This window comes from Trachemys scripta, chromosome 10 (assembly GCF_013100865.1).
Source record: "Trachemys scripta elegans isolate TJP31775 chromosome 10, CAS_Tse_1.0, whole genome shotgun sequence".
Lineage (NCBI taxonomy): Eukaryota > Metazoa > Chordata > Testudines > Emydidae > Trachemys > Trachemys scripta.
In genome coordinates this window covers 15,043,005-15,063,794 of record NC_048307.1, presented here as the reverse complement: position 1 = coordinate 15,063,794, position 20,790 = coordinate 15,043,005, and the positions used below count along the sequence as shown (strand labels likewise).

At 41.2% G+C, this 20,790-nt stretch overlaps 1 protein-coding gene across 1 annotated transcript in view; it reads left to right on the top strand.

Annotated features, from left to right (window-relative positions):
• The first annotated feature begins 438 nt into the window (after window positions 1–438).
• LMTK2 (lemur tyrosine kinase 2) overlaps window positions 439–20,790 on the top strand; it is a 50,950-nt gene continuing 30,598 nt past the window's right edge. Inside the window, exons 1-5 of the mRNA XM_034783451.1 lie at window positions 439–559; window positions 1,600–1,744; window positions 6,472–6,545; window positions 7,113–7,231; window positions 14,563–14,650. Of these exons, the coding sequence (XP_034639342.1) occupies window positions 515–559; window positions 1,600–1,744; window positions 6,472–6,545; window positions 7,113–7,231; window positions 14,563–14,650 (471 nt within the window). The 5' untranslated portion in view covers window positions 439–514. The remainder of the gene's footprint in view (window positions 560–1,599; window positions 1,745–6,471; window positions 6,546–7,112; window positions 7,232–14,562; window positions 14,651–20,790) is intronic.

The window sequence follows — 20,790 nt, the reverse complement described above, 5'->3', positions numbered from 1 at the left end:
GAAAAAACTTCTAGGTATTTGCTAATATGTCATATTTCTCCACAAGCCAAGCTTAATTCTGTGGATGTGAGCAGGAATTATCATAAGCACTTAGGGTATGTCTACACTGTAATTGAATACTTGTGGCTGGCCCACGTCAACTGACCCGGGCACTAGGGGGTATAAAATTACAGTATAGGTGTTTGGGCTTGGGCTGAACCTCGGAAACCCCACAAGGGGGGGGTGGGTCCTGGAGCCTGGGCAGTTTTACAGCCCCGCAAGCCCAAATCAGCTGATGGGTTGGTCATAGGTGTTTAATTGCAGCATGGACATATACCCTAAAATTCATTTGTATCTTACGCTGCCAATCACTATTTATTGTGCATGTTTTAAAAAGTTTTAAACTTTAAGACTTAAATACATTTGTTTAAAACTGCATGTGTGTTTATTTCTAGGGGAAATAGCTGCAGCTGAAGTTTCTTCCTCTTTTGTGGCTTTGGCTGCATGTAGTTTAGTAATCCTGGTAATACTGCTTATGAACTGTGTTTCCTGCTGTAAAGATCCAGAGATAGACTTTAAGGTAAGCATTGAAGTTAAACATGATACAAAAGTAATCTGGGATGGATAATGATATAACTAACGTACAAATGATTCAGAATATCACTGTACAGTGGATGTGATTTAAACATTTTTCCTCCCCTGAAATGGCCAAATTCTGCACTTGCTTACATGCTGTGCAACACCATTGAACACAAATAAGTGCAGAACTTGGCCCAGAGTGCATACTATAGCAAGTTACTTGTAATTTACTACAGTAAAAAGTTATCATAAGATATCATTTGCTAATAATTTTACTAGTAGTTTAATACTTTGCAAGACTATGTGATAAAGATCAGTTCTTCCTATATTGTCCTTGTTTTGTTTGTCTAATTGCCATTGTTACTTATTGACAGGATTACAGAACTTCTGTTAAGTAAGTGATTAGAAAGTACAACGTAGCAATACCTAAACTCTGCCTAGTGGAAAAATTCTGATTAGTATTCAAATACAGCTATCTTTGTGTCCTCTGTGAATTTGGAATTACTTGGAATTATTGGAAGTGAAGCTTAGGGCTCGGCTGCTTTGAGATAATATAGATGTTTGATCAAGTTATTTATATCATCTAGGGCAACATCTTTTGAAATCTTTCTGTAATTTTTAGCATATCAGACTAGCAATGCTTCTACCTTTATAACATTGTGATTAAATGAAAAAAGAATAAAGTTATTGCTATCGATGATTGTTTTTGGAAATGCAGGACCTCGGGGGAATCTTGTTTTCAAAGTCCTTTTTTAAAATGGAAGTGGTTTGTTGAAAAGAATAAATTTGCTCAACTACTAGAGAACTTGAAAAGAAATTAGATCTGAATGATTTTTTTTTAAACAAAACCGCTTAAATATATTATAACACACATTGCAATTGTCTCTGGATGGGGCGTTTGTCACCCCGGAGCTAATAATTCTGATGTAATCAAGTTTTCATGTTCAAATCTGATGAACTGTGAAAGAATATATTAGTCTTCCAGTTTGAAGGCAGTAAGATTCCTTGTATCGTGGTTTCCTAAAATCTTTGCTCTTGCAGGAATTTGAAGATAATTTTGATGATGAAATAGATTTTACACCACCAGCAGAAGATACCCCGTCTGTTCAGTCTCCAGCAGAAGTGTTTACTCTTTCAGTTCCGACCATTGCTTTACCAGCTCCATCCCAGTTTCAGCCTCCTGCAGGTGATGTGAACCTTTTCTTACTATGAAACTGAAGATGATCAAGTGATAGTCATCTAGAATTCTAGTATCTGAAATATAGTATTCATATGTGCATCTTGTTTATACTGTATATATTACACAAATCTATTGTTTATTTACTAAAGGGTTTACTGACTGAGTCTAGGCAAATGTTTATTTGTAAATTATTTTTATTGCAGCATAAGAACTTTATGAAATTGAGAAAAAATTGTTTTTCTGTTAGATACAAAATAAAATTTATTCATATTTCTTTTCAGAAATCAGCTATAAAATAGTTTGCAGAATCTAAATTTTCAAAAATTAGAGTGCATAGTTAATATTTTAATAGATGACTTTTTCCACTCTTTATCTATCTATCTATCTATCTATCTATGACTAGATGGAGATACTTAGTTTGGCCATGTATAACTTTTGCCTCTTAATAGTCCTGGTTCATGGACCAGGGTCTGTTCCATATGAAGCTAGTAGAATTTTAGCCACTGACTTAAGTGGGAGCAAGATTGAGCTTCATTTTAGCAGATTTTGGGGGTATCTGAAACTTGTACCTGTAACCCTGTTTGTCACGCCATTAGCTTATTTTTACTGTGAACATCCTTTGCTTCAAATCTGTGAGGATGATGCTGAAAAATGGAATCAGATTAATTTCCCCACTGTGATTAAAAAGGTTTCATGTATACTTAAAAAAAAGCACAGTCCCTATATAGGAAACTGTAGTTACCTTTAATTTAATTGCAGCATGTAAAATATTATGTACAAATTACTATTTAATATAAAATATGGAATTACTATTTCTAGATGCACTTAATACTTCTGATTAATGCAAAGAAATCTCTCTGGCAATACATCCATGGCCAACTGCAAGTGTTTAGAGAGCAAACCCAAAGGAGACTTCAGTAACTATCCAGAGTTTTAAAAAGAAAACCATTAACTAAATGACTTCTGGCATTTTTGCTTAAGAAATACAGTATCTTATATTTCAGCAGTGTACATGCTGAATTTTCTATATATCTGCTACCTATTAATGTGGTCTTTCCAGGTTACCAATGATTCCATGAGAATGTCTAACTTTGCCGCAAGAATTTTCTCTAGGCAAATGCATGAACTGGATTGCACCTTTAAAATGCTTGGAAGCTTTGAAGTTAATAGTGAGAATTGTAAACCGTAGTGATTTCAGGTGCCTTTTTACTCTCTTATCAGAAGATATCTATTTTTTTACACAACTTTTTAAAGGCCATTGATCCAGACTGTAAAGTAGACTAATGCCTTTGGAGCATTTTGTATGTGGTAGGAATGGTTTAGAAATGTCTAGGAATTGTCATGCCCACTATGTATGAGCAATAATCAGTGTAATTTAAAGGTATTTGAGCCCATGTGTTAAGACTGCAGGTACATATGCATGATGTGCTGTGAAATGATACGCTTTTATTGTGGTTCACAAATCAGTGAACTCTAGGCCTTGATACAATGGAATATAACAGCTCCACCGGAACTGTCCTAGTCTGTCATGTCTGGAATTCACATGCTGAAGAAGGCTTTTAAAGATCCCTCCAAACTACAGATCAATGGTGACTGTTCTCAATTGATCAATGTCCAATTATAAGATTTCTGGGAGTTCTGGCAGTCAACCTTCCTCATCTGTGTATGTAAATCCATGCTTGAAAAATGAACTCAACTACTGCTCGCTTGAGCACTAAGCCTACTGCCATCCCCACAAGTTTACACCAACTTCAACTTTAAAAGGAAAAAGCATTTGTATACTATGTATAAAAAAATCTTCCTGTTTATGCTTTTAAAAATATTACTACTAAGTCTGTCCAAAAAGTAGAAAAAAATTAATCCTGTTCTGTGCAATTCAGTAAATATCTTTGTTAGATAGTGTTCAATCAGCCTATTTACTGTCACTATTGCATTTGTTTTTCCTCTTTTCCCCTCCTGACTTCACTCTACTTTTTCTTTTTCTTATATTAGATCATGGTGTATTTCTTTCTGAGTTGTTTTAAGCATGTTCCTGCCATTCTCACCACCCTTCTCTTTCTCAAAGTTGTGCTGTTTGTCTGTTCCCTTATATTTTCTCACAAAACTTTTGTGCATCATATATTCCTGTTTATCTTTATTTTATCACTTACACAGTCTCATGCCCTGCTGGCAGATGTCTGGCAGAAATTTCTAAGCCTTAATAGCCAAAAGACTAAACTTACTAGATACAGGCTAATACAAAAGGTGGGATTTGGGAGGGTCTTATGTCCAGAGACAATAGCAGGTGAAAAGTCAGCTACTGTGAAAATCGGAAGGTGCTGGGATTTGATATTAGGGTTCTCTCTTTGGACCCTACTTGTGAGTCCAATCTTTATCTTTCTCCAGGTAGTCTTTTTATACTTAAAGATACCCTTCAATCTCCTGTGCCTTCTCCCAGTTTCCTTTTACAAGGGTGAAGAAACACTATTTGTTCCTCCTTACAATGAGAGGAGTCCTGCTACTCAACACATCTCCCAGGCTCCATTAAAAAATAATAATAAATAATAATAAAAATCTTTCTGGTGAACAGGTCTACTGCTTTCCTTTGCTGTTGCTCTTAGTTTTTCCCAACACCAGCAGAATGAAAATAACTATCAGTTTTACTATTTCTCATGAGATTCTGAAAATCAGCAGTGAAACCTGACAAGGCTAGTTAACTTTCATTCTTCTGCCAGTTGCAGAAGAATATGAGCGCAATAGATGCTCTGAATCTGTCTGTAGAAGAAGACAGCATTGTATCAGTTCGCCTTCCTAATATGGACTGAGTATGTCTTTGTAACCTTAAGGGCTTGAAAAAATTTTTTGTTTTGGTAAAGCTTAGCTTTAGCAGAAGCTGATGGCATTCACCTAAGCATTTTTGAGGGAACTTTTAAACCTTGTGTGGGACAACTTACTGCAGACACTCAATTCTCTCCCCCCACCCCCCCAAAAAAAAAAACAACAAAAAAACAACAAACCAAAAATCTTAGACCTGTGAGGTTAAAGATCTAAAAAGCAGGCAGGGTCGCCCAGAGGATTCAGGAGGCCTGGTGGCAAAGCAATTTCAGGGGCCCCTTCCATAAAAAAAAAGTTGCAATACTTATAGAATACTATATTCTCATGGGGGCCCCTCCGGGGCCAGGGGCCTGGGGTAAATTGCCCCACTTACCCCCACCCCCGGGCGGCCCTGAAAGCAGGAGACTTTCTGAAAGAGGCCTGTTTTCCCTTTCTTGCCTTCTTTCGTATGCCTATTTGCTGATATTTGCATTTTCCCCTCTTTTGTGCTGTTTGTCTTCTTGTACCTGGGTTTTTGTTTTTTGTCCTGCTTATTTTTAAAAACAGAGTTGAGAGCTGTAAAGGAAAACTGATTAGGATTAATCAGTTGCTTCTTTAAGCTCTGCAGAGCTGACTCTTAAGCAAAACTGACTAGGATCACAAAATCTCAGCATTTGATTTAACACACTTCCCCCCCTGCCCTTTACTTTCCCAAAAGGGGAGACTGTCTTGTCACCTCAGCAGATTGCTCTCCCCCAAGATTGTTTCCATGGCAAGGTCTACACTACAAACTGTTACTGTTATTGCTGTATTGGTTAGAATTGTGATGACGTATGATCCCTGTTTGACATAGTTGTGCTGACAAAAGCCCTTAGTTTAGACAGGTATACTGGCAAAACTGTTCATTTTCAGATATAGCATGTTTTGCTTTGGGGGTGGGGAAGGAGGGCCTGAAATAAGCTATACTGGTAAAGTGCTCCTAGTATAGACCTGGCCTACAGTGGCAAAAATGGGAGCTACCACTAGAGCAACTCATGGTAGCAGTGACAAAAGCTGTATTGTACTGTCGACAGGGCTTAGATGTCTTTAACAATTCTAACTGGTATGGAACATAAACGCTTCTGAGCCTTGTCTACCCTGCAACTTCTTGTTACCACCAGTGGCGCTGCACTGGCTGTGAATTATGGGTATATTTTTGCCAGTGTAGATAAAGGCTAAGGGTTTCAGATTTCCCAGCAGTTGGCCAAGGAGGCTTTTCGTGTGAAGTACATTTTTTAAAAAAGAAAATTTCCCCTCACATAGGTAGAGGCTGCAATTAGAGCAGCTGGGTCGGTGAGTAAAGAAATGGAGCTCTGCTGGTAAGGTGGCTAATCAGGGCTTGTAAAAGCCGTGAGTATTCCATGATCTGCTGTGGGCTTGTGTTCTGCCATTTATGTGGGACTCCTGTAAACAGTGATTTAATAGATTCCATGACCGTCTAATGCAGATATATTTACAGAGCTAAATGCAAACTCAGCTGTTTTGACTTTCTTGCTTTTGTTGGTTTGCAGTATATCTGGATGTGTTGAAAGCTAAAGTTTACACGTCATCCTTAACTTGCATTATTGTGCAAAGGTATTTCATTGGTCTTGGATCAGTTTCTAGTTGAATCTGTTTAAAAGCCTAAACAAGTTGAGAAGTGTCAGCTTTGGCTTTCATTTCTGTCCTTAGGTTAGCCTTGTTTTAATACTTTGTTGTTGTATACATTTAACAGTATTTTCTGCTGCTTAGCTTAATATGTGCATTGTATTGTAGTGTACTGTAATTAGTAGTGTAAGAACTAAATTTTTTTTTAGCATTTTAGGATCATGCATTATTTCAGCAACCTATTCAACAAAATAGGTAATTTTGGCCATTTTGAGTGGCTTGATTTGTGTTTTTTGTTTTGTTTTCTATAACAGAAGGATCAAAGTCTCAAGTTGCACGTCAGAGTCTAAACTATATTCAAGAAATTGGAAATGGCTGGTTTGGAAAGGTGAAAAATCCTCCTTTAATATTGTAGTTCTGCAGTTGAGATTTTATTCCTAAGTAGAGACCTATATTACCATTTAAAATGATATTTATCCAAAGTAATAACGCGACAAGAAAATTGTCTTTAGAATTAATTTGTATTGCTGTTTGCATGCACTTTGTTTTCCATCTCATTGCTATCTCTTTAATTCAGATGCAGTGCTGCTTAACAAAACATTACTTAAAATAGTCAGAAATTCCACTTCAGTAGACTGAGCATATAAATCGCTGTTTTAATTTAAGCAGCTTTTTTAGGAAAAGCACTTTAACTCCAATTTTTATTTAAAAAAATATACATACATTTTTTAAAATGCAGAGGATTAATTTGCTTGTCAGAATAATTTCTTAAGTGTGGAAGCTTAATTATCAAAGCTTTGGATGTGTTAGCAAAAAAGCCAGAAAACACCCGTAGACACATGTTTCTAGTGACCTCGTTTTTTCTTTGTGTTGTAATTGAGGTATAACAGGAAACCAGATACTTCCTCTTTAAATGTGACTGAAACTATGTAATGTAGAATTGTTTGTTTTTCAGGTCCTACTTGGGGAGATCTACTCAGGTACTAGTGTAGCGAGAGTAATAGTGAAGGAATTAAAGGCAAATGCAGGTCCCAAAGAACAAGAACAGTTTTTGAGAAATGGAGAACCTTACTAGTAAGTAGCCTCTCATACCTTGGGTAACTTGAAGATAGTCCATGCTACTAATATATACGTAAACCATGGAAGGCTATCTTGTTCAATATTATGCTTCTTTTTTATATGATACTCACCTCTGTTCTCCCTTTTCAGTCTGTTAATCTAAAGTAAATGTTGGTAGTTTAAGAAAGGAAAAATACACATTCAATATTATCAACACTAAATTATCAAAAACTGAGTCAGACATATCCCCCTAGATCATGAGATTTTTAAATAATGCAGTTTTGTGTTTTTATTGCCTTCCAATTTTTGAGCCTTTAAGAGTCAGGGCCGCCCAGAGGATTCGGGGGGGGGGGGGGGTCCTTCGGCAGCAGGGGGCCCCCGTCGCCGAATTGCCGCCGAAGACCCGACACTTCGGCGGCGGGTTCTCCCCCCCCTCCCCCCCCGCGGGTTTTCAGGGCACTTCGGCGGCGGGTCCCGCACTGGAAGGACCCCCCGCCGCCGAAGACCTGGAGCGGAAGAAGCTCCGGGGGTCCGGGCCCCGCGAGAGTTTTCCGGGGCCCCCAGAGCGAGTGAAGGACCCCGCTCCAGGGGCCCTGAAAAACTCTCGTGGGAGCCCCTGCGGGCCCTGGGGCAAATTGCCCCACTTGCCCTCCCCCTCCCCTGGGCGGCCCTGTTAAGAGTACACTTGGTTTGCATTGTTGGGCTTTTCTCTGCAGGCATGAAGGCTAGAGATTTTTTTTAAATTGATGCTGAGATTTTCATGTAGTCACTTGCCTCCAGGAGCTTGAACTTTGAGAGAAAAACCAAATATAGTGAAACTTGTGATAAAATCACAAGAGTTGGCAATGCTTTACGTACATTATTTTTTTAACAAAACTTATTTTTAAGCAGCATCTTATCTGTTTTTAAACATTAAACAAATGTTCAATCCAATCAAAGAAGCGATTAGGTTATACAGATAGTTTTTTTCCCACCACCAAGTTAAATTGCAAGTGACCCAAACACAATGATAAAAAGCTAACGTGGAATGGACATGAAGATGCACTTGAAAAAGAAAAAACTGTTACTAACCTTACCACAAGTGTTTGTTCTTCAAGATGTTGCTCATGTCCATTCCACGACTTATCTTCCTGCCACTCTTCAGAGTTAGCTGGCAAGAAGGAATGGAGAGGGTGTGGGGCCCTCTGGGTCCCTTCGACTGGTACGTGAACATGGGGCATCAGAGTGTGCTAGAGCCGGCCTGATGGATACCATTGCGGGAAAAATCTCCAGGGATGGTGTGTGCGGCAGACGCATATCTAATCTGGAATGGACATGAGCAACACATCTTGAAGAACAACAGTTACGGAAAGGTTAGTAACTGTTTTTTGACATCAGCTCGGATGGTGAAGGCTTGGGATAGACAGCTACTGGTGCTCCCATCCACTTCTAGAGTTGATGCAGTACTGATAGCAACCCAGCTCTGGAGGGAGCTGACCGCGGTGCCCAGGGAAGCTCTGGTTCTGACGACTTTGCCCTGAGGTATAAGGAGAGTCTATTTGCTATCAGAGACCTACGTCTCCCTGGAGGACGTTTGCTCTTCACTATCCACGTTCACCCCTCCTATTAGGACCATCTCTATTCTGGCACATTAATACACCAGAAGAAGAGACCATCTTGATAAGGTAGTTGTATCCATCCCACCTGCCAGCCTTGAGGCACAGCCATCGGTATTGTTGGTTCTGCTGGAGATGAGGGATCTGGCTTTCTCTTCAGATAAGTCTGAGACCCTACAACTGGGGTGGTTCTGTGCCAGTTGATCCATCCTACTGCTAGTATTGGAGACTGTGGGAGCCCTAGGCTAGATACCCAGGATCAGTTCAGGAGTCCTATTTGCCATCACCTGGACTCTTGCAACTGGCCCTGTCGGATACTTGGAAGGAGAAGGTGAGCTGGATTCGCTGTTTCTTGAAGCAATTTCATTGTCTTCACTGGATGAGGTGGTTACTCCAGCTACTCCCTCTCTGCCAGATGACTTCAAACAGTATCAAAAGCTCATGTACAGGTACAGATTCAGCTTGAGAAAGTACAGGAGCCTCAGGTTAATTTACCATACACTGGGGTATAGGACAAGACTGCATCCTCAGCTGTTTTACCACCAGTGTACTCAGGAGGCACCATGCAAGAGACAGGGTTTTCTAGACCCAGGTACCCAGCTTCTACAACATCCAATGCCACATCGTATTTTAATCCTCAATCGAAGAGTTTCTGTTGATAGGACTGTTAAGACCCATGTCCCTTTATTGATTCTGCTTCGTTTTCCTCCTCTTATATTCGGAGGCCGCCTTACCCAATTTGCCAAAAACTGGAGGGCTCTAAATACAGGTGAATGAGTATCAGAGATATTCATGGCGGCTATCTAATTGAGTTTTCTGGTACCTTCTACCCACAAACCCCCTTCCCAGTTCCTTTTCAGGGACCACTCTCATGAGGCGATTCTATTACATTAGGTGAACTTCCTTCTTCTCAGGGAAGCCATAGAAAGGGTTTTACCTCAGCATCAAGGGAAGAGGTTCTGTTCCCTTTACTTCTTGATCCCCAAGAAGAATGGGAAATGGAGCCCAATTCTTGATCTGAGACAGCTGAACAGAAGACACACATTATTGGCAGCTCTTGACATGAAAGATGCATATTTTCACATAGACATCCACCCAGCGCACGGGAGGTTCTTTGGTTCCTCTTTGATAAAGCGCATTTTCAATTCAGAGGCCTCTCCTTTGGTCTAGCTACTGCACCCAGGGTCTTTACAATGGTTTTTTTTCCAGTTGTGCCAGCTTGGGTGAGAAGAAAGGGATTTACAATCTTTCCTTACCTAGACAACTGGCTTCAGATGGGCAGTTCTTACAAGGTAGTCCAGCAGGCAGCCAGTGTTCTGCTCAACCTTCTGCCTTCCCTGGGTGTCTGTATCAATCATGAAAAATGCATGTTGACCCCCATGAGTTGCATGAGTTTTATAGGGAAGACATTGGACTCGACTATAGCAAAGCCATGTCTACCTCTGGAGAGGTTTCTCATACATCAGGTCACTATCAAATCCAGGACATCAATCAGAACTTGCCTTTCCTTGCTTTGCCTCATGTACACCTGTGATGCTGTTAGGGAGGCTTCATCCTTGCTGACTACAAGCTTGGCTTCTCGCCATGTACTCACCAGAGAAATACAACATAAACAGCAAGAGAACAGTTCTGCTTAGAGTTTTAGAGACTCTCGTCTGGTGGACAAAACCAGAGAAGATTTGGGTGGGGATCCCTTTCCTCACACAATTCCTGAGGGCAACCATCATTACTGATGCCTCCCTCTTGAGTTGGGGTGCTCATGTGGGCAATCATATGGCACAAGGCATCTGGACCATATGGGAGTCCAGAATGCATGTCACATCACTAGAACTGCGGGTGGTCCACTGAGCCTGCATTGCCTTTCTCCCACTCATCCAATCCAGACATGTCCAAATAATATCGGACAACATAAGGGTATTTTATGTAAACAAGCGGAGGGAGATCTCTTCCTCTGTGCATAAAGGCAGTCATCCTCTGGAATTGGTGCATCAGCCATCGCATAACACTATCAGCAGCCTATTTACCAGGGGTGCAAAACTCCCTAGCAGAGTGCCTGAGCAGACATTTTTCCACAAATCAGAGATTCACAATTTGGTTCTTGACAATGTCTTTGCCCATTTGGGGAACGCTGACCTGGAACCTTTTTGCCTCATGGGAGAACAGGAAACTTCCTCAGTACTTCTCCAGAGCAGCCCTGGGCAAGGGCTCCAAGACAGATGCCCTACTGGTGTCATGGCAGGGTTGCCTGGGGTATAGCTTTCCTCCTAGGCCATTGATACAAGTTCTATGGAAGATCCACCAAGACAGAGCTTGAGTCATCCTGATTGCACCCCACTGGCCAAGACAGTTTTGGTTTACGCATCTGCTTATGCTGTCAGTTCACCCACCCATGAACACCCACACACCGCTGGACCTTCTAACACAGTATAAGGGCAGGTTCAAGCTCATGGCCAGGTATTTGGATGGGCATCAGAAGTAGAGTGCTCATGTTCTAAAAGGGTGAAGTCCATCCTTAACCAAAGGCAGAAAACACGCTATGAGAAGCTGTTATTCCACAGATGGAAGCATTTCTCCTCTGTGGCTCACCAGTGTACCTTGTTTATGGAATCTGCTGGAATTCCTGCTATCTTAGAGAATCTGCTTACACTTAAGTCTTTGGGTCTTGTGCTCAGTTCTGAGTGTGCATTTAACAGTGATCAGCGCTTTCCATCCTCTGATGGATAACCATACATATTCACTCATCCTGTCAACTAGATTTCTCAGATCCTTTCAGTTGTAGGAGCACCAGTGTTCTGTATGCTATGTGTAACCTGTTTGCTCAAAAGGTCTGTTACACTTCCTCCCCCAACTTTTGTCTCCTCTCCCTCTCTAAATACCTGTGAAGTGGCTTTCCCCCTCCCCTCCCTCCTGTAAAATGAATGGGCTGCTTGAACAGCTGGATGATCAGAAGAGCTCCCAGGTAGACAAGGTGTCTGGGACTCTCCCGTGAAGGCCCTTCGCCAGGACCGCCTGGCCAGTGGTTCACCATTGCATTCCATTGTGCCTAGGGAAGACTTACCTTCATCGCGACGTCCATTGCTGCACTGGGGGACACTTACCTTGAAAAATCCTGACATCTCCAGTGCCGTGCCTGTCCTGGGAGTGTGAGTATGCAAGTGTGAGTGTGACCTCCCAGCACTTCTTTTGAGCTTAGCTATCAGTGTAATAAAAGTGCTGCTTTCTGCCAAACTCTGGTGGGTCATTAGTCCTCCCTAAGCTTACTAGCTGGCCCAATTTCAGGTAACACTTTCCACCATTGAAATTAGCACCTCAGTGCGACCTCAGTTTTGTTTTATATTTGCTCACTAAGTCCCCCATTGAGTCTCTAGCCACGTGCTCTATGGCCTGTCTGTCCATGAAGTTGGCCTTTCTAATAGCCGTAATGTCAGTCAGAAGACATTGGATAGGTCATTGATGTACTGCAACCACTTGAAAAAGACAGCAGTCAAAGTTAGCATTCAGAACACCTTGCTCAGAAAACTGGCCAGCTCAATCTGGGGTGCTTGTGCCCAGGTGCTTAGAACATCAGCCCTTGCCCTCTGCGACTCAAGAGCAGAGTATTGTGCTCCTGTCTGGTGTCACTTGTCTCACATGAGGTGGTCAATGTAGAGCTTAAAAAAGCTATGTGTATTGTTACCGGGACTTTAAGTGCAACTCCATTGCCATGGCTACCAATATTTATAACATAGCACCGCCCCATATTCGCCGTCAGGGGGCCTCCATCATGCACCAGGTCAAGATCTGTGAGAATAGCGACTTGCATCTGTATTCAGACCTCATCAACCACCTGCCAGTGCGCCTCTCTTATAGACTTCCTTTATGGTCACGTATGCCTCCACAGGACATGACGATGGAATCCGCTTGGCGTAACGAGTGGTCAGCAACGACAGTCATTAATCACTCTCTCATCACTGACCCAACCAACTGCCTGTCAGGTTTTGACTTGCCAAGGTACCTGTGGTTGTCCCCGAACTGGTTTCGGACAGAGCAAGGCAATGGTGCGGCCAGCATTTTCAAGTGGGGTTTCATCCCATGATGTAGATGTGGTCAACTTCAGACTATGTTGCACATCCTTGACAAGTGCCTGCTGACTTACTTTGACAGTGGACTATTGGCTCTTCACTGGCTGATGACAATGCAGTCAAATGGCTGGGCACGCTGCGCATATGCTGAGAGAGTCAGAACAGTCAGTGAGCTGGGAGCACTCATGGCAGACTCACCATATATTATCTTCTATAAAGAAAAGATCTCTTTACGACCTCACCCTAGATTCATTCCTAAAGTAGTTTCTGAGTTTCATATGAGTCAGGTAATCCACTTACCAGAATTTTTTTCCAAAAGCCACCTCTCAAGTGAAGAGAGATGGCTGCATTCTCTAGATGTCCAAAGGACTTTGGTCTTTTATCTGCAAAGAACAAAGGATGTTAGATAGCTAAACTATTTGTTTACATAACACAGTGATCAAGGGGTTAAGCTAAATTGACATAGAGACTTTCAAACTAGATCTCAGGTTGTATTACCCTTTGTTACAACTAGCTCATAGTCCCCCTCCAAAGGGGTGAGGGCTCATTCCATTAGAGGGCTAACTATTCTGGCTGCATTACTGAGAGACATACTCCTCCTAAAGATGTGTAGGAGAGCTACTTGTAGCAATTTGCATACCTTCCTGAGATGATAAGCACTGGTCCAGTCATTAACTGCAAATACAGCTGTGGGGACAGCAGTATTACAGTCGACTATCAAATCTGCATCCTCGCACCCATGCCATCTGACTGTTTTGGCTTATTAATTTCCCATGTGTGGAATACACATAGGGACTATTGCTTAAAGAAGAAATTGAGGTTACTTACCTGTAACTGGAGGTTCTTCAAGATGTGTGGTCCCTATCTGTATTCCACTCCCCCTTCCCCCCCCCCCCCCCCCCCCCCCTTCAGATTATTCTGAACTGCAGTATGGGAAACAGAATTGCATGCACCACTTTTATACCCTTGATTCTGAGCACAACGGGAACTACAACGGAGGTGTAGGCCATCTGACTGTGCTGGCAAAAAAATTCCTGACTCAGGTGCATAGTGCGCATACATATCCCACTTGTGGAATACAGACAGGAATCACATATCTCGAAGAACCTCCAGTTACAGATAAGTAAACTCCATTTGTTTGGTCTCCTGTTTTGGAGTCCAAGGATACTCAAGAGAATTGGCTGGAAACTAAAAGCTGAATCTTCATGTGCTTTTCAGGGAGTGGGCAAAAGTGGCTGTCCTGTTTCCACTGCCAGTTCTGGGGGCAGAGGGGACACTGCGTAACTGGCTGCTTTAAACTACAATGGTTGTACAGTCCCACGGGGGGTACTGGAGCACAGTATGCCCCTGGTATGCCTTGCATGCTCCCAACACATACACCATGGGGGAGGGGGAAACAGGATGTAGCAGCATTGTCTCTTTACACCACTTGAGGTTCCCGGTGCCAGGAGAATTCTCAGCTGTCCACTTAAGGCATCTTGAAGATTTCCTTGCACTGCTAGAGTATATCAAAGGGGATTTATTGAGTCTGAAGATCTGCCTCTTATACTGTTTCTATGTGGATTTAAATCTGACTTTCAAAAGAGAAAACTGAGATGCATAGTGGATAGTAGTATTCAATCATGTTAGAGCTATTAATGTGTATTGCTGTCTTTCTGACTTAAAATAATCTGTTTGTATTTTGTTATAGCATTCTTCAGCATCCAAATATTCTGCAGTGTATTGGGCAGTGTGTGGAAGCCATCCCGTATCTTCTGGTGTTTGAGTTGTGTGACTTAGTAAGTAAACGTAATAGTGAAAATAGTAAATTTAATAGTTTATAGTTAGAAAATACTGTTTTCTTTAGAGTACGTTTTAAGAGGTTTTTGTGAACCTCATTATTGAAACCACCTGTTCATTTTGAAAAATTCCTTGAAGAGTCAAATGAAGGTATCTTAAAAGGTAAATAACATTTATTTACTTTTTTCATTTGCGGACCACAAAAGCAATATTTGTTTATACTTAGCTCTCTAAGTTCAGGATTTAACCTCTAGTTTATTGTGGGACTTTCTAAAAAGGAAAATAATTGAACAGAAAGTAAGCTTTGCCACTTTGTTCTTCTGGACAACAGAATTGTTAGTATAGCCCATTTTGAAAAAACAACCCTGTTAATTCTATGCATGAATGAGGCAGAAGTCCTGTGGGGGTGAAAGGAGGAAAGGGAAGTGGGGAGGACAGGATCATCTAACTAAAGACTGGTATAGTAATGCATAAGCCCAAGGGAACCAAATAAAGGTTGCATGGGTAACCTTAATTCATACGTTTCCTAACTTTTGAGAATTTGATTTTAGTGTTAACATTCTTTTAATGTCATTTATTAATGTAACTTCTTAAAAAATTAAGAACTTAAAAATTGAAAAAAACAAATTCAATAAGGTGGAATTCTGTTAATACTTCATATGGATTTTCATCAGGGTTTGGGATCTTTAGATCCACAGCATAGTTCTCAGGCTTCTAACTGATAGCATAGAAGGCTGTTATCTTTCTCTTGGATTTGCCACTAGAGGGACATGGTGATGAGATTTCCCAGTGGGTTTCACAGCACTTTGTTAGACAGTAAAAGAATGTTGAGACTCGGGAATAATAGGTTCAATTTCAGGTTCTGTCACAAAGGGTTCTCTTATGGTTAACAGACCCTTCTGTCCCTGCCCCTCAATCTCTCCCTGTCCTTCTACTCCTGTTTTCCCTGGTTTCAGCCCCTCTTGTTCCTGCACAGTCGGCTTTCCCCTCTGTTCCTGATCCTATCCTCCCTGCCTCCAACACTCTCTTCCCCCTTGCCCCTCTACGTTAAAGCCAGGCAGCTTCCTCTTTCTCCAGGCTGCAAGGATGGCAGCAGGTGGAGCATTGAGAGCATAGGAAAGACAGTCTCCCTCTTTGCAATTCCAGTTTTTGCTGCCACAGCAGCCATTGGCAGTGGGAAGAGCAGTTGCAGCAAAGGTTCTGCTTAGTCCTTGTAACCCTGGGTTGGAATATGTTTGGTCTCTGTGGGTATTGTGTGTGCAGAGTCTGGTTGAAATGTAGATGGTGTTAGGAAATGGAGCATACAAAGTGAAAAATAGAATCTTTGGAGAATCTAGCTGCCTAACTCTAGCTAGCCTCCTCTGAGCATGTGGAAACTGAGATTTCAGAGGCTTATAAACTGGCCAAATGTAAGCATATTATTATTGGCACATCCCTAATGCCAGTGTGACCTCTTTGTCAAACTTCAGTTCCCTGCTCCAAAACATGGAAAGTTAGAGCTTCTCAGATGCTTTTTTTTACTCAATTTTTTTAATATGGGCAAAGCAACTTATTTTCCCCTAAATTTATTTTTGGAAATGTTTGAACCATTTTACCATAAATTTCCCAGAAAAATTCAGCCTGAGGCATATACCAGGTTGAAATTTTCTATGCCCAAATGGCTAATTTGGCAAAGTTGCAAGCAACTGAAAACTGTGTAATGGACAAGGAGCTGCTATGTAATAATCAAAGAATACTGAGATGTAACAATTTTATGAACACTCTGTGACCTTGTCAGTGAAGTCAAGTTGTTGTATATTGGGTTCTAAGACTTTCCTGTGTGAATTTATTGATTTAGTTTGAGACTGGGGAAGAACAAACAGGAAGGCAACACAGTAGCTGCCTGTTTAAGCAATCTCTGACAAAACACTTCCGGGGTTGGGGCCAATTACAGAACAATGCTATATTTCTAGGCCCCTGGCCAAAGTGACACAGCTGTTCTATCAGTATTCTGGATGAAGAAACCAAAAGAACAGTAAACAGTTAAAAAGCCCTTCTGAGGAAACGGGGAGGTGGTGGTGGTGGAGAGGAGTCCGTTGTCAGCAGCTGTCAGGGGGACAGGTTGATACAGAGAGGCTCTGTAGAAGAGTCTGAAAGAGTTGGATTTTTTCCCCCAGCTTCCAGGGAATGGTAAGCCTTGCAGACAGATGGACAGGCAAACATAGGGATTGGCTTACTGGTTTTTGAGATCTATTTTTTCTGAAATGATTTTGTTTTAAATAAATACTTTGTTTTAAGAAAGCTGTGTGGTCACTGGTTACCACTGTCATTTTTTCTAGAGAGAAGAAAACAGCAGGTGCTGAACATTAGTCAGACCTGCTGAGGAATTACAATTAATCACTGGGGACTGCAGCCAGATCTGAGTCTGTGAGTGGGAGAATCATGCAGTTCCACCTCAAGATAGAGGTGACTGCTTGAGGCCAGTACCTCAGTGGTACACTTCAGACCAGAAGGAGGGGTCAGAGGTGTAGTTACTTGGGAATTGTGACATACAGTACTTATAAAAATAAAACAAAAAACCCAACTATGTTTGGATGAGTTTAAAGACTAGCTATAGAACCAACTCTTTTTAAAGGATTGTGGTTTCAAAGAATTCTTAAAGCAGGATTTCATTGCAAAATGTGTGAAGACAGAAATAGACTCAAAGGACATACTGACTGTTACACTTGCATCTTGCTGCCATCTAGAGCTAGCTAGGCAGTTCTGTTCAATGCTTTTTTAACATAATTTGAAACTGAATTGTATAAGTGAGGATGTGATTTGCTTAGTGGACTAAATTTTAGATTGTGTGTGTGTGTTCACTGGCAAGGTAAGTAAACCAGATGCATATGTCCATATATACACTGTCTTTGGGATATAATCCACATATCAAATTAAAACAATTGTCTAATCATAAATTTAATGCAAGCGTTAGAAGAAAATTACTGTTCTAAAAGACTAATTCTATAGCACGATGAAAATATCAAATATTTCAAACTTTATGAAATTAGCAATTGAAAACAGGGCAGAAGAAGAGATTATAATGAATGACCCGATGTACCCATAATAGAAAAGCTACACGATTGCTTTAATTGTAAGTAGTTATACTGATTTAAAACAAAGGATTTATACTACACTTCTTGTAAAAGCAGATGTGGATAGAATAGTAACTTGTACTGGAGACCTAATTTTGGTGTCCAGATTATTTAAAGTAATTTGTTTTAAACAGGAATGGCGGCTGCTTTTTTTTTTTTTTTTTTTTTGAACAATCCTTATTTAGTAAGTTCTCTGTTGCCACATCATTCATCATGCAGTATTAGAAAATAACATGTTATTAACCCTTTTCATAACCTATATGTCCATGACACCATGCATGAATGCCTAGGAAGGAGTACTATAGAAAGGGATCTGGGGGTCACAGTGGATCACAAGCTAAATACGAGTGAACAATGTAACACTGTTGCAAAAAGAGCAAACGTTCTGGGATGTATTAGCCGGAGTGTTATAAGCAAGACACGAGAAGTACCGTAATTCTTCCGCTGTACTCAGCACAGGTTAGGTCTCTACTGGAGTATTGCGTTCAGTTCTGGGCGCCACATTTCAGGAAAGATGTGGACAAATGGGAGAAAGTCCAGAGAAGAGCAACAAAAATGATTAAAGGTCTAGAAAATCTGACCTATGATAGAAGATTGAAAAATTAGGTTTGTTTTAGTTTGGAGAAGAAAAGACTGAGAGGGGACCATAACAGTTTTCAAGTACATAAAAGGTTGTTACAAGGAGAGGGAGAAAAATTGTTCTCGTTAACCTCTGAGGATCGGACAAGAAGCAATGGGCTTAAACTGCAGCAAGGAAGGTGGTTTAGGTTGGACATTAGGAAAAACTTCCTAACTCTCAGGGTGGGTTAAGCATGGAATAAATTGCCTAGAGTGGTTGTGGGAGATTTTTAAAAGCTTAGATGAACACCTGTTAGGGATGGTCTAGATAATACTTAGTCCTGCCATGAGTGCTGGGGCTAGACTAGATGACCTCTCGAGGTCCCTTCCAGTCCTACGATTTTCAACTTGTGCATTCATATAACATACAACCAGTTAAGATCTTTGAGTAAACTAATTCTAGTGACATTTTAACCTAAGTATGAATATAAGTGTATGTTGCATTCCTGGCTGGGTTCCAAATGAATCATTATGTAGGAGTATCTTACCTTCTGCAGGACTGGAGCAGTGTGCACACCCAGCATTGTTGTAGGGTATGCCTATAAAAGACTACAAAGACTATAGCACTATAGTTATGTCAGCATATCTATGCTGGCATAGCCCCATAGTGTAGATGCAGTCTACGCTGACAGAACGTGTTTTTCTGTTGGTGTATGAATACCACTTCCCCAGAAATTAACTGTTGATGGATTCCCTCTTCTGTTGGTATAGCTACAGTTACACTGCAGGTTATGTTGCCATAGCTACGTTGGCCAGGGGTCGGTTTTGTTTCATACCCTTGACCAATATAGCTATGCTGATATAACTTTTCAGTGTAGACCAGGCCCTAGATAACTTACAAGCTCATCTTGAATTCAGTTAAAACAGCTGTTTCTGCATAAGCCTTTGGCATTTGTACTTTAATCTAGTCCTTCCCAACAGAATTCCGATAACTGACATTTATTTCCACAATATACAAAAATAAACTTATTAAATAGTAAATTGAGCTTCATTTTCTTTTACTACTCAGTCATATTGTTTGCCCAAACCCTTAGTGAAAATGAATCACTAAAATGTTTTGAGTTGATAAGGTATTGTTTGGCTTGGTATTGTTTTCTGTGTACCTTTTATTATCACCTGCCTATTGACAATGTTAGTTGATGCTGAGACCTTTTCTTTGCTTAGCATAAATCTCTAATCAAGAGTTTATAGATATCATTTGCACTGACTTTCATTTTTTGGAAATGAACCAGGTTGATATATATGAAGTTTGGAGGACTGCAAGTACCAGTGTTTTGAAAGACGAAACTTAATCATGCACAGTCTTTAAAGATCAGCAGCTGCGAAGGGCTTAGTTTTGTTTACCATTTCTTTTCCTGGAAGATATGTTTGTGATTAGTCCTAAAATGATAAATACCAGACACATATTTGGATTTAATAACAATTTTATTGCAGCTTAGTGTTGAAGTTGCGACTTCATATCTTTATAAACAAGACAAATGTATTTTTGTGCTAGAAATTAAACTTCAAATGGTCACCTTAAAATGTAGGTGATACTGGCTCAGTGGATTACAGAACTGTAGTTGGGTTAGTATTATGTATTGCTATGAAGGACACAGTTTCCCCTTTACACCAGCTCTTCATCCTGTCTGCATTCCCCCTTCCCAGCTCAGCAGGCTCCTTGCCCACCCTTCCATATCCCATCTCACCTCTCTTCCTCTGCAGCTCCCAGTCTGTCTTTGTAGGCTCCTTGTCTCAGTATACTCCTTTCACTCTCCCTGGTCTATTTTTTTGTTCCCTTTGTATTGAAATCAGGCTGGTTTGTCCTCCATGCTGCCTGAGGTCCAGCTGGAGAGAGTCATTGAGAGTAAAGGAGAAGCAGTGCCCATCCCAGAGTGGCCATTACAGGGAAAGACCCCTGCTTTGTTCTAGAGTCCTGCAACCTAACTCAAATCTGATTGCAAGTGTTGGGTCAGGTGGGAAAACAAGTAGATCCCATCTGGTTGGTACGGTGGTGGCTGCATGCCCTGCTGGCTGCTGACATCTTGCTATGTTGTGCGCACTGCAGAGTGAGTGTGCTGAGGAGTCTCAGCACCTCTCTCTCTCTCTCTCCAGTACACACAGTGCAGCAGGGGATGGTGGATGGGAGGAACAGGGCATGCAGCCACCACTGGGACAACCCCATGGGCAGGAGGTGACAATGGCACTGACTTAAGTTCATGGGGAAGAGTTGAGTCATGTAGGCTTGGGTCTGGGCTGGGCTTAAAAATTAGTCCCCAGCAGAGCTCTACTTTGCTCCTGTAGCATGCTCAGTCATTATGTAATGGTGCATGTGCAGTCTGGTCAATGGTAGAAGCTGAGAGGGGCTCAAATATGCTCAGAGCAAATGGAATCTTATAGAAGCGTAGGGCTAGAAGGGACCTTGAGAG